Source organism: Python bivittatus, unplaced genomic scaffold (genome assembly GCF_059951505.1).
Source record: "Python bivittatus isolate LINGU-HERP-01145 unplaced genomic scaffold, Pbiv_v1 ctg000020_np1212, whole genome shotgun sequence".
NCBI classification, from domain to species: Eukaryota; Metazoa; Chordata; class Lepidosauria; order Squamata; family Pythonidae; genus Python; species Python bivittatus.
Genome location: NW_028277030.1, coordinates 62,468,521 through 62,482,044, shown reverse-complemented (window position 1 = coordinate 62,482,044; position 13,524 = coordinate 62,468,521). Strand labels below are relative to the sequence as shown.

Sequence of the window (13,524 nt, the reverse complement as noted above, 5' to 3'; positions counted from 1 at the left end):
TTTAGTTTAATGTGTAGCTTGTCTTTAACAACCAACCTTTTCACACACTAGGCTTGTGTGAAGTTTTAAGTACTGATGATATACTGCACAGTCTCCTGAGTTTAAATTGAATTTGTATATTTTTGGTACTTTTGTAAATCTTTGTATCAAAATTATCTCAGTTCCTCAAACTGAAGCTTTCTTGTGAAAGTATTTTCATGCACACACATGAACACAGTTCAAAGTTTGTAAATTGGTTGTTTTTTAAAAACCACAGATCAAAAGATTCTGGTGCCAATTACCCAGATCAAAATTTGGACAAGGATAAGTTGCAAAAGTACAATTAGGGATAAGATGGGAAAAGGTCAGGCATGGGTATATCGGGTTTTCTATATAAATTTTGCTAAACCAAAGTTCAGCGTACCACAAATAAGCCTGCTTCCACTCCCCTCTTCTATTTGGCATACCTGTGGTTTCTTTGTCAACTAACTGCAGTTAGGCCATAAGATACAGTTAACCACAGTACCCCGTTTGGGGAAGCCAGGATAATAAAAAGTTTGAACTTAGCTTTTTGAAACAAACCTTAATGAAACTAGCATAGCTTGTCTTGTAGTTAGTTCACTGAACAGTGGTTAAATAAAATTAGAAATAAAGGTTTCTGAAAATTAATGCTCCATGTGAATTCCATTTTAGCAAGTATGATAGCAATGCCATTTTCTGCAAAATATTCTTCAGTAACTATTCAGTAACTATAGGTTCAATTTTTTAGAAGTTTTACCCATCAGTCACACAAATCACCCAGAATTTTTATATAGCACACTGACAGCTGATTTTTCTGAACTCCTCATTATAAAGATGGAGGTGCATTTTAATGTTTCAATTACTGGGGCACAACAGAATTCGGTTGCTGAAATTTTGGGAAGATTAAATATAATCCAAAACATTTCCACAGATAAGAGGCTACTCCCAGCTGCTCCATCAAGTACACTATACAGTTAACTTTTTAACATTCTTGACAGTAAAGTTGGCAGGTTTGAGGGACATATTGCCCTTGGACATCAGCCAGAGTGCTTTAGGAGGAAACTGTATTCAGTGGCATCAACAGTGATTGTCACAGACATCATGTTCAACTTTAAGATTACAGAAACAGACCAAAGCTATCATTCCTTTGAGAAGGTCTACATCTCATCCTTCTTCTAAAATAAGCATCCTATCATAGTTCTGTAATCTTCAGGGTGATGTCAAGAATTGTATGTCCCAAACAAAACAGAAGAAAGCCAGTTTCTCTTCAGAACAACTGCTCCTCCTACAATCAACTACTGTGATTCAGAATTGAAGGAAAAAATGCATCACCTTCAAAGCATCTGTCTTAATCCAAGCCTTTAGTACAACAACGTAACTGAGAAGAACATTTTCTGCTTTTCCAGAAAGCCCATTTTCTTCAAGAATACGCAAGAGACACAAATCTCAAATGTTAAAGTCTGTTTATTACCTGGGCTGAAAGCCACCAGAATAAAAGTCTCCTGATATTAAAATACTTCCCCCTTTTCTTTGAAGAAAAAGAGAACATGGGGCATGTTTTTGGGTACAAGTGTCCAAACCTGTGGATCAAAATAACTAGTAGAGCAATTCCAGATTTAGTCACTATCTAGATGAACAGGGTTGTAGTCTGGATCTTCCTCATCATCCTCCAACTCCAAGTCATCCATTTCCTGGAACAACGATTCATCTACTTCCACACTGTTTCCAGCTGGGAGAGGAGAAAAGGAAAACAAAGCTGACATTTTATGGAGAGAAAAGATGAATCCTAAACTGGGTCCTTGTAATGATCACTTAGCAGCTTTAGCTAAATATTGACCCATACACAAAGGGCCTACAATTTCCAAAGAAGGCAGAAACCAGACCATGAACAGTCTCTACCCAGACGATCAACTCGTGAAAATGTAAGCTTGTATGGTGTTCTTTCATGTGGCATGTAATAAATTCAGAAGGTATGGTATGTGGGACCCATATAGCATGGCTCTGAGGTTAAGGAAAGATATTGATACTTGCCACTACATCAATTTGAATTAGTAAAATAAAAATTAAGATTATCCTTTTTTTAAAAAAAGGAGTACAACTTTCTGCAAGCCAAAAAATAGAGTGAAACAGTAGAGGCAGAGAACTCCATTGCCTTCGTGCAGTTGCTTTTCCAACTGCTTTTGCTGTGGATCCTCTGAGAAGTCTCCTCAGAGATTTCCCAAAGCCTTTTTGGGCAATGGAGTTGATATATACAGAGCACATAGTTTGGGTCCAAGTTAATCACACAGGATCAGTGATGTACATCTCTCTACAAGAAGAAAAATATTACAGTGGAACAATAGTGACACCTTCTGTCTTCTATTTACCATATCTGCTGAGTTAATTTTGTCCCTTTTATTATCAAGCCTGAAGTTTACTTTGGAGGAAACATACGTACAACTGTGCATATAAGAGATACTGGTGTAATGCCAAAGGTTTTTCTGTGTGTATGCCTTCGAGTCAATTTTGACTCCTGGCAACTGCCTGGACTAATCCCTGCAGTTTTCTTGGCAAGATTTCTGGAAGTTGTTTGCTTTCATGGATGAAGCAAAACATTAAAAAAAAATGCATGTGATATCAACAGAATGGAATCCTAAAAAGGACAAGGAGTATTTCAGATGTTAAAACTGTTTACATTATTAAGACCTGAATTTTGCTTCTACTACAAGCAGCCCAAAATAGTGCACGTGGTTTTTTTCAGACACATCGTCATTTTAAGTCAGATTCAGACTTATCTGATTTCAGCTGGTACTTGCCATTTTATTTCCATCCCAGCAGATATGCTTGCTTAGTTAGCCTTCTCCTTTCAGCTAGAAGCTCATCAAATTAAGAGGGGAGATACAGATGCAAGAATATATTCCATTTACAGGGATATCTCCCAGACTTCACATTACTGCTGAACCAGAAGTAACTGCTTGTTTCCAAAAGTATATAAATAACTCATTCCTCTTTATTAGTACTGGAGGCAGAATTTAGCCAATTGCTAAGTGTAGATACCAGTACCTTTAGTGGTAAATAATTTTTATCACTAAAAATTACAATCTATAGCAATGAAAGTAGAAATAATAGAAGGTTACCATCTTCTAAGAATTGAATATCAGATGTATCAAGGTTATGATCTGTCTCAAACAGCTGCTTTCCTATTAAGAAATAGAAGAATTAAGTTGATTTGGATACTGATATAATGATGATATGTATACTTTAGGTTACAACTCTAGGAGTAAGCCCATGATGGAGGAGAAGAGTGAAAATGGAGCTCAAACACCAAGATCTTCAGTACTTTTTGACTTTGAAGTCTGAAGAGGGATGACTAGATAATTTCCGTTTCCGGATAATATGGGGAATTATGATTAAAATGAATTAACTTAAAGCAAACATAACACGTTGCACCTAAGGCCCTACCCTTAGCTACAAACTGGGCTTGGTCTAGATTCGGACATGCAAATACTACCATTATGTACATAAGCCTTCCCCACTCCCCCCACCCCCAATCTCTTTTTCTTGCACACTACATTAGAGAGAATGAGGTTTTCTTTCTGTTAATACATAAACTAAGACACAATCCTAGCTTACTTGAAAGCTATAATTTGGAAGTTACAATGTTCCTATAGAAAAAAGGGCCCCTACTGAATTTGATAACTCTTACCTCCTACAGAACTAGGGTCAGTGATTTTTACAGCATGCAAAATTCAAGCATGCAGTTTAGTGCTACAACATTTCTTAGCATCTCCTGTAAAAGTATCTATTCAAACATTTATCAATATCAAAACCTGGATCTAAAAAACTGTGTGACTTCTGCATTTCTGTGGATAATTGGGGCTGCTTTATTTGACACCAATACTTCCTACCACCCAGTATTGCATGACCAGCCAATTTGATATGGCGTGTGTGAATTTAATTTAATTTAATTCAAATGACAAAATAAAATCCTCCAGCACATCCAAGACCAGGCACATGGCCTACATAAGAAAGATTATTATATCTAACCTGTTAATTTATTTTTGCCACATTGTTCTTCTTCTTTCATCTTTTTTCTTTTAATTTCTAAAAGCTCCAAATCAAATTTTGCCTTCCAGCGTAGAAAGTTTTCAATAGTGACAGGGGTGCCATGAAAGCATTGCTACACAAATGGGGAAAAATAACATAAAATTCTGAAAAATACAACAAAGGATCACAGCAGCCTAATAATGCCGCCAGCTTCTTTCCAGTTCTGATGTATCAAACTGATTCTCACATAAACAGTTAGACAACAGAGGCAAGTATAACCCCAGCCAGAACTCTCAAGTTGACCTGTTCTGAAACAGAAGACTGATGACAACTACTTTGAGATTCTTTAATGCAGTGTTTCTCAACCTTGACCACTTGAAGATGTGTGGACTTCAACTCCCAGAATTCCCCAGCCAGCATGGCTGGCTGGGGAATTCTGGAAGTTGAAGTCCACACATTTTCAAGTGGCCAAGGTTGAGGAACCCTGCTTTAATGGGAAGCGGGATGCAGCATACAAAGGTTTAAAGCCATTGTCATCATTGTTGTCATCATCACATGTTCAAAATAAATAACACAACAAAGGAAAATTCAAGGCCAAAAGCAACTGTAGTCCTCTTCATAAATGATTAGGATATTACATAGTTACATTGTCCTATGGAAGTATATTCATATTCATTACACACACACACATGGATTACCTAACTAACCTGATCCAAGATTTCATATACAGACCATAGGATCATACTAGCCTTATTTGTCACACTATGTTAACAAGCCAACTTAAAAGAGGAGTGGAGGCCAGAAGATCATCATTCAGCCGCTATAAAGCAATAGAGTAAATCCTTCCTGAGCTCTGCTAGGGGCATTAAGCTCAGCTTAAAGAGAAGCTTAAGGCTCATTTGTCTTTTCTTTTTATGAACCAATATTCTGTTTAATAGAAATATGTATTTGTATGCATATATGTGTGTATGTGCATATATGTAAGTACATGTGTGTATACTGTGTGTGTGTGTGAATATATACACACACACTTGGTGATCCTACATTCTTTGCAGAGAGCAGGTGAGAAACATGAAGCTGAATTCATAACATTGTACCCTGTGGGAGAGTAATTGTGAACAGGTGAAATACTGTAGGCTTCTTTTCTACTGTGCATTTTCATTTCCCAACCCAGCAGTCTTTTTTTGGCATTTCAAACTTTTCCCTAGTTGATTAAACATGGCTATTTATTTTCCTTTCATTTACTTTTGTGTGTGTGTGTGTGCGCGCACATGCCTTTGAATCAGTCTTGATTCCTGACCACTGCCTAGACCAGTCCCTGCAGTTTTCTTGGCAAGGTTTTCCGGAAATGGTTTGCCATTGGCTTCTTCCTAGGGCTGAGAGAGAGTGACTGGCCCAAGGTCACCCACCTGGCTTCATGCCTAAGGCAGGACTAGAATTCCTACTCTCCTGGTTTCTAGCCTGCTGCCTTTAACCACTACGCTTTAGCAAATACTAAATTTATCCAGCTGGCAAGTATCCTAGAACTAGACCTACAACCTAATCATAGGACTCTGGGTAAAACTAAAACAACATTTCTCTCTAACCACCATGTTACCCAGTTTCTTTTCAGCTGACTTATTTTATCTATTTTAACAATATTTGTAGCCATGTTGAATCTTAAGGGATTCTGAGCATGGAACAACAAAGCATAATCCATAGTTTTATACTGCATAACCTTGCATGATTTTGGATGAGAAGCCTATCTATCTATCTATCTATCTATCTATCTATCTATCTATCTATCTATCTATCTATCTATCTATCTATCTATCTATCTATCTATCTATCTATCAAGTGGTGCAGGGAATCACCAATATCACCCTTGCAGTTCTCCAGTGACCCCTTATAACACAGGTTGGGAACGCTGGTAAAAAAAATCAGGGTATAGGCTTTAATATTTTAAACGCTACTTTCTCTACCTGTTAGCATTTATAACAATGTGTTGATAAATTTTTATCACCTTTTCTGCCTCCTCTGCTTCTTTTTCCTTCTGTTTCTTTTCTGCTTCTCTTCTTGTTTTTATCTGATCTACTATTTCATTCAGTTTTTCTTGCACAGCTGACACCAGTGTGAAGATCATTACCATGCCTAGATTCTCTTCTGCCTGAAATACAAAGAGATAATTGCTTCACTTGCAAAGAACTTACTTGGAAACAAAATCGTAATTTTTGTTACACAAAAAATAAAGGAAGTGTGGTAAGAATGGCTTTAAAACACAATTCAAAGTAGGCAGAACCATATATCATAACAGACCCTATCACCAACAAAACTTTTCATTTTGCATTTACAGTATATGTGTTTCATAGCAGCAAGTGATTTTGCAAAAGAAATTTAAAAAACTGATGGACTGCCATATAATTTTTTTTAGCTCTTCAGTGCAAAATTATTTCAAGATTAGTAAACATCAAAAAGTTGGTAGTGAACTGACATAATCACTTGTACCTTCTGTAAGAAGATGCCCTAATTTCTCTCTCAGCTAGTACCAGCTGCGTCACAGTTTTGTGAAATAAATTATAAAGTATTTACATTCATTTGTATTATCTGCAAACCCATTAACGTTGAACTTGGAAAACCCAATCATGACAATTTTGTCACAACCTTGTTTATCTTCCTGTTTGGAAGGAACATGCATTTTTACACAATGTATAACAGTTGAACTGCCTCTGACATCTGAGAACTACTGACATCAAGAAAATCCAGTTTGCTTTGAATATTTCTTACCTGTTCCTGCAGTAGTTTTAGTATGTCTGTAATATCATTATTCTCAAGATTCTCATGTGAAAGCAATTCATATAATGGGACTTCATCTGGATAGTTTTCTGAATAGGTGAATTTGAGGGTCGTCTGAACAGCTGTAGTGCAACAGAAAATAGTAGTTCAAATGTTCAATTGAAATTACTAATATTGACCATTTACATGGGAATACTACCATTGCTTGTGGGAAGACCAGAAGGCAAACAGTCCACTTTACTCAAAACATAGGCTGGCATGGATTCATGCTGGCAGAGAGCAGACGAGAAGGTGTAGTGATTTCTATCCTTGGTTTTTTAACCACCTTTCAAGGTTTTTAAAATCACTTTTATTGAACTTTCAATGTTCATAGAGGTGTGTGGTGAACAGAAGACGAAGAGATCCTGTATCTACTCCCCAGCATGTCTCTGAAATGCCTCTTTTCCCAACTCTGACTTCAAAGAAGCCCTGGCCGCACATATTAGGAGAGTTTCGGTTGGATCTCTCTCTTGGAGGACACTTTTCTCTCCACTCTAGAAGGACAAGGTCTAACATATTCCTTGGTCTCCAAGTATATGTGTCAGATTTAATTTATAAACAACGCACACTTGTTTGTTTGTTTCGTTTTATAAGTATGCATTGAACTTTATAATCTGTGCTTTGAAAATACTGTGAAATTATTTTTACTATATTCAGGTAACATTTCTCATGTGTTGTGCCATGAATCCTAGGCTCCTTGATCAATTGACTCAAGTATGAAGGTAACATGGAACTTGGCCAGACCCTCACCTTCACTTTACTGGAAAGCTCCACTGAAACCCCTCCAGAACAGCAGCTTGTCCAAAGCAACCCAGTGTCTTATTTCCAAATTAGGATTTCATCTTGGATTTTCTGCAGACATGCTCCAATATTAACATCACAGATTTCCAGGTCTGTCACTGTTCCATACTGAAATAATCTGCTCTTACTTTCAATTATTTGTACATAATTATTCTCTCTGAAAGATTTTTTTCCCATATAAACATTGAGATGCATTCAACTTACTTTCATCGTTTTCTCCTGCTTCAGATGTCACAGTGATAGTGAAACTTGTTGGGTTTTCTGATAATACTGTTAAAGAAAGGAACAGAAGTTATTTCTCATATGACGTCTTTAAAGAATACTACTGCAAATTTGGCACGTACATTTGCTTAGTCCTAATGGTTAAAGAGCTGCTAAAATGCTATTCTTCACTTTGATATGTAAATCTGGCTGAGTTTACAGATTTTTTTTTTTAAAAGGTAGTTTATGCCTTCAATCAGTGCAGCCTGAAGTAAAATCTATAGAGCCTGTACCCTCTGAGGAATGAAATGCTAGACCACATGCTTTACATACAAAATGTAGGGCTACTAGCTGTACAGACAACATTTACTAGATGAAGCAAGAGTCTGAAAAGTCCACATTGGAGCCTCTCGATGGGAGGGAATATACATAGCTTGATGCCACTGGATCAGTAAGCCATTGATATACATGGACACTGGATTCATCCTGCACACCAAAGGCTGAATCCAGATTTTGCTAAAACCTGCGGTTGGTGTTAAGACTGCACCACGATATCACACCACTCTTTTTAACTAGCTCAGTCAAGGTATAAAACAGAAAGCTATTAGAACCAGAGCACTGTCGTGAAATATATGATCTCATCCTTAGCTCCTAAACTGAAATATGGAGATAAATATATTTGTGAAGCAATTTGATATTCAAAAGCATGACACATGTGCCACATAATTACTTATTTCTGACAGCAGAATGGCAGTCCCATATCATGTTATTCTGTTCATAGAATCATAGAATTGGAAGAGGCCAATTTGGCCACTGAATCTACAGGTGATCCTCAGTTAACAAAGACTTGTTCAGTGACCATTCAAACTTATGGTGCTGAATGAGTGGTACAACCAGTCTTTGAAGTTCCAGCCATCGCAGCACCCCTGTGGTCACGTGATCATGATCTGGGCACTCGGCAAATAGCCCGCATTTCCAACCGTTGCAGCATCCCACAGTCACATGATTGTGATTTGCGACCCTTTCTGCCAGTTTCCCACAAGCAAAGTCAATGGGGAAGCCAAGAGGAAGTTGAGGTCACATGAGGTCCTCGCCTAATGACCCATGGTGATTCGCTTAACAACGGTAACTGGGGACTGCCAGAACTGCTGTTGCTAAGCTGTGTGGTCACGTGATGTCACACTTTATACCCGTGTCATTAAGCAACAGAAATTCCAGACCCAATTACCGTCATTAAGAAAGGTCTAGACTAAGTTCTAGTTCACCCTCAATCCCAGAAACTCACTGGGTGACTTTGAGCTGGTCACTGTCTCTCAACCCAACCTACCTCACAGAACTATTGTTGTGGGGAAAACAGGAGGAGGGAGTGTTATAGAGGGATGTGGGAATGGCCTTGAAGAACAAGAGGAAGAGCTGCCACCAAGGGAACAACAAATATAAGGGGCCTGAGCCCAGATCAAGAAAGTAAGTTGAAAAAAAAATCTCAGACAAGCCTTTCCCTAGTTCACACAGGTAAAGGGAGGGAGGGGGAAGCGTATTCACACCTGCAAGATTCTGTTACTATAGCTGTTACAGTAAAACTAGTATTAACCTATATGGCATTGGTTTCTTAGTCTGGTTTACCTTTACACGCTTGTCCAATTTGAAAGCCTCATGAGAAGGCTTCATGTGATTTGGACAAGCCTAGGGAAGAAGGCCTGGTGCGGCTAGCAATTGCCTCACAAAGGGCCAGGCCCGGCGTGCCTTGTCAGCAGTGGGAGGAAGAAGACGGCAAATGTCTGCTGGGGGCGGCAAGGCAGCAGGGCCAGTGGAGTGCAGGGCGGCAGGGCCAGTGGAGTGCAGGGCAGCCAAAAGGGCAGAGATGGGAGGAAAATAGGCAGGTGGGGGAAGTTAAAGTGCATCCTGTGGTCATAAATGCAGGCAGGCTGCCAAGTGCCCAAATTCTGTTCATGTGACCACAGAGGCGCTACAAGGGCCATAACTTTGGGGACTGTGCCCTTGTAATGTTTGTTCAGTGCCCTTGTAATGTTGAATGGTTGCTGAATGAACGGTTGTTAAGCAAGGACTACCTGTATAACAAAAAGAAGAGGGTGGCAAAAGCCTGAATATGAATATGGGGATTTCAATTATCTGACATCTGTTGGAATTGCTTTGCCAAGAGTCAGATGTCCAACAAATTATTGTCCTTTTGTGCAGACAACTTCCTTTGTTAGAAGGTGGAAGAGACAACAAGGAGACTGCTATCCTGGACCAATCCTCCAACAGGAAGGAATTGGTTGAAGTGAACATGAACTGACAACTTGGGGGAAAGTGATCATGTTGTCCTCATATTTGTGATATTCAGAGAAGATGGGATTCAGAAGAATCAGACTTGCATACTGGACTTCAGAGGAGCAGATACTGATGATCTCAGAAGATAGGTAGGTTAGTTCCAATCTCTTTTAATTCTGAAGGAGAAAAATAGTCAGGATGGATGGGAAATTCTACAAAAAGAAATGCTGAAGGTGCAGTAACAATCCCCACGAGAAGGAAAAATCTAAAGAGGCCAATTCTCTAAAATGATGAAGAGAAAACGGGACATGTACAGGAAGTGGTAGGAGAAGCATGTTACCAAAGAAGAATCCAAGATAATCTCCAGATACTACAGGAACTCTGTCAAAAAGTCTGTAATTCAAAATGAGCTCTGCAAAACATACCAAAAATAACATGGGTTCTTTGGGTATGTTAGAAAGAAAGCTAATAAGAAACTTGGTCCATTGCAAAGAAAAAAGTAGGAAGTGATAATGGGTGATGGTGGGAAGGCAGAACATTTTAACTCCTATTTTCTATCTGCCTTATCTCAGAAGGAAGATGGTACCCTAGCTGGTCACTGTTATGCCACTGGGAAAAAGAGAATATTGTAGAATAAGAGAGGATAAGAGAGAACTTTAAGCAAATTCAGGTCTCCAAAGTCAGATAAATTATACCTAGGGCACTGAAGCATGGAGAAGATGTGATTGCAGAGCTGTTCCCTAGTCATCTTTGAGAATTCCTGGAGGAAGATGAGATCCCAGAAGATAGGAGAAGAGAAAATATTATTCCCATGTTAAATGGAAGAAAAGGACCCAAGAAAGTATAGAACTGTCAGCTTGACATCTGTACTGGGTAAGACAATCAAACAGATTATTAAGCATTGTATTTATGAGCATTGGGTAGCCATGCTACAATCAGCAAGAAACACTAGGGGTTTATGGCAAACAGTTCATTCTAAACTAGCCTTATTTCCTTCTTTGACAGCGTTACTAGCTTAGTAGATAAGGGGAATCCAATGGTCATAACGTACCTGGACCACATCAAAACCTTTGCCAAAGTGCCTCATAATATTCTCCTAATAAAATGATAAAATATGGGCTAGATAATGCTGTTAGATGGATTCAGACTTGGCTGAATGACTGCATCCATCATTAATGGTTTCACTTCAGCTTAGAGAGAAGAGTCAAATGGAGCGCCATAGGACTCTGTCCCGGGTCCTGTGCTGTTCAAAATTTTTATCAATGACTTGGATGAGGGAGTTAAAGGGATACATTATCGGGTCTGCAGATGACACAGAGCTGGGAAGGGTGGCTTATACTTTAGAGGATAAAAAGATTTAAAAAGGTCTAGGCAGGGCTATGAGAGCCAGTTTGGTGTAGTGGTTAAGACATCAGGTTAGAAACCGGGAGACTGTGAGTTCTAGTCCCGCCTAGGCACAAAGCCTGCTGGGTGATCTTGGGCCAGTCACTTTCTCTCAGCCCTAGGAAGGAGGTAATGGCAAACCACTTCCGAAAACCCTTGCCAAGAAAACTTCAGGGACTTGTCCAGGCAGTCTCCAAGAATTGGACATACTGAACGGATTAAAAAAAACAAACAAGGCAGGGTTATAGGCTGAAATGAACAGGATAGAAATTAACAAGAAGAAATGTACAGTTCTACATCTGAATAGGAAAAATATATGGTACAAGTCTAGGATGGGGGAGACCTGACTTGGCAGTAGCACATGTGAAAAGAATATGGGTGTTCTTGTCAACTACAAGTTAAACATGAGCCAGCAGGGTGATGCGGCTACTAAAAAGGCAAATGCTATCTCAGGGTTCACTAACAGGAGATTCAGTCCAGATCATAAGAAATTATTGTTCTACTCTATTCCACCCTGGTCAGACCTCATTTGGAATATTGTGTCCAGTCCTGGGTACCACAGTTCAAAATGGACAGTGACAAATTGGAGTAACTTCATAGGAGGGCCACTAAAATGGTGAAGTGTCCTATAAGGAACAGTGGAAGGATTTGGGTATGTGTAGCCAGCTGACTAACTGGAGGTGTGATAGCAATCTTAAATAGCTGAGGAGTTGTCAGAAAGATGGAGTGGACTTATTTTCTATTGCCCCAGAGCAACTCTATTTTGCAAGAACAAAAACAGTGGGGTGAAACTTCAAAGCAGGAGCTTCAGACTAGACATCAGGAGGAACTTCCTCACTATACAAGCTGTCAGCCAGTGGAACAGGCTGCCACATGCATGGTGGTGAGTTCTTCACTAGAGCTCTTAAAACAGGACCGTGGATGGTCACCTTTCAGAGGTGCACTCTAAAATCTCTTCCAGTTCTATAAGACTATAGGATATACTGATCCCTTCCAGAATTACCAGAAGCAAGTTTGAGAAGGGCATGTCTTCTGTCACTACAAACTACAGGTTTGGCAATCGTCTGATCTCATTTTTATTTAGATTTTTTTATATTTATATATGGCTTTTCCTTCCTGCTTTGGGTTACAACTTCACTGTAAACTTTATTCTAAACTTCTTTTCCTAACATTCAAAAAGATGATAACATAACAAATGTTTTAATAATCAGATTTTACTTTCAAAGAGTGCAACAAATCGAGTATGGATGGAATGACAGCATCAGGACCTAGGCAGGAATAACTTTTTAAGGAGGCTACTTCAGAGTGCACGGTTTGTACCGTCCACTGTTCAAACACCACTAAGCCAAGTCGTTGGAGAGCTTTAGCTTATTCATGCATTGCGGCCCCCCTCACCCCAATAAATTGTCGAAGAAAGAAATGAGATTAGACAAGACCTCCCCTTATGGCAGCAAGCGAGAACAAGAGCACGGATCCCGTGTCCCTCGGAAAGCTGGAAGTCCCAAGCGAACTCTAAATAGCTGGGTTCTTTATCCAATTTTCTGCCTTCTCACGACCCAGCGAAGCCCGAGCGGGCTCCTCACGACACACTAGGCGGCCACACGGCCAGTGCTTGGAGAGGCAGATCCTCTGACTGGCGTGTCGGAAGGGCCAGTCCAGAAAGAAGAGCTGTAACAGGAAGAACGGGGCAAAAGAATGCGCGCCGCATGCTGGAAACTTGCAGCCGCCGCCGCCACCCCGCGAACCCACGCGCCGCCCAGCGCGGAGTTCCACTTGCCGCCCTACCTGTGAAGGAGTCCGGATAGATGGACTCCAAGGCCTCCAGCTCATTGCGCTGTTCCTCCCCGTAGTCGGTCATGGTCCCCCGCCGCCGGCCATGGAACGCGCGGACCCGCAATTGCCTCCGCCAGCAGAGGGAACCCGCGGAGGGGAAGCCACAGCAGCGGCGAACCGAAGGGGCGGGGGCTGGAAAAGAGGGAGAGAAAAAGAGCCAGGCCACTCTACGCACGCGCAATGCGCCGCCCCGCCGTA

At 40.1% G+C, this 13,524-nt stretch overlaps 1 protein-coding gene across 1 annotated transcript; it reads right to left on the bottom strand.

Moving 5' to 3' along the window:
- Nucleotides 1-1,446: 1,446 nt before the first annotated feature.
- On the bottom strand, nucleotides 1,447-13,493 carry RWDD1 (RWD domain containing 1). Its single transcript, XM_007429057.4, has 7 exons — nucleotides 13,279-13,493; nucleotides 7,843-7,908; nucleotides 6,790-6,920; nucleotides 6,029-6,172; nucleotides 4,027-4,159; nucleotides 3,117-3,179; nucleotides 1,447-1,729 (listed from the first exon to the last, which is right to left on the bottom strand). The coding sequence occupies exons 1-7, from the start codon at nucleotides 13,349-13,351 to the stop codon at nucleotides 1,617-1,619; spliced, it is 723 nt and encodes a 240-aa protein (XP_007429119.1). The 5' UTR covers nucleotides 13,352-13,493; the 3' UTR covers nucleotides 1,447-1,616.
- Between the last annotated feature and the right edge of the window lie 31 nt (nucleotides 13,494-13,524).

Coding starts and splice junctions, on each gene's coding strand:
- RWDD1 (XM_007429057.4), bottom strand. CDS start 13,351: ATGACCGACTACGGGGAGGAACAGCGCAATGAGCTGGAGGCCTTGGAG. Junction 4,160..6,028: donor AAGCAGAGGAGGCAGAAAAG/GTGATAAAAATT, acceptor CCATTTGTGTAG/CAATGCTTTCATGGCACCCC. Junction 1,730..3,116: donor TATTCAATTCTTAGAAGATG/GTAACCTTCTAT, acceptor CTCCTCTCCCAG/CTGGAAACAGTGTGGAAGTA.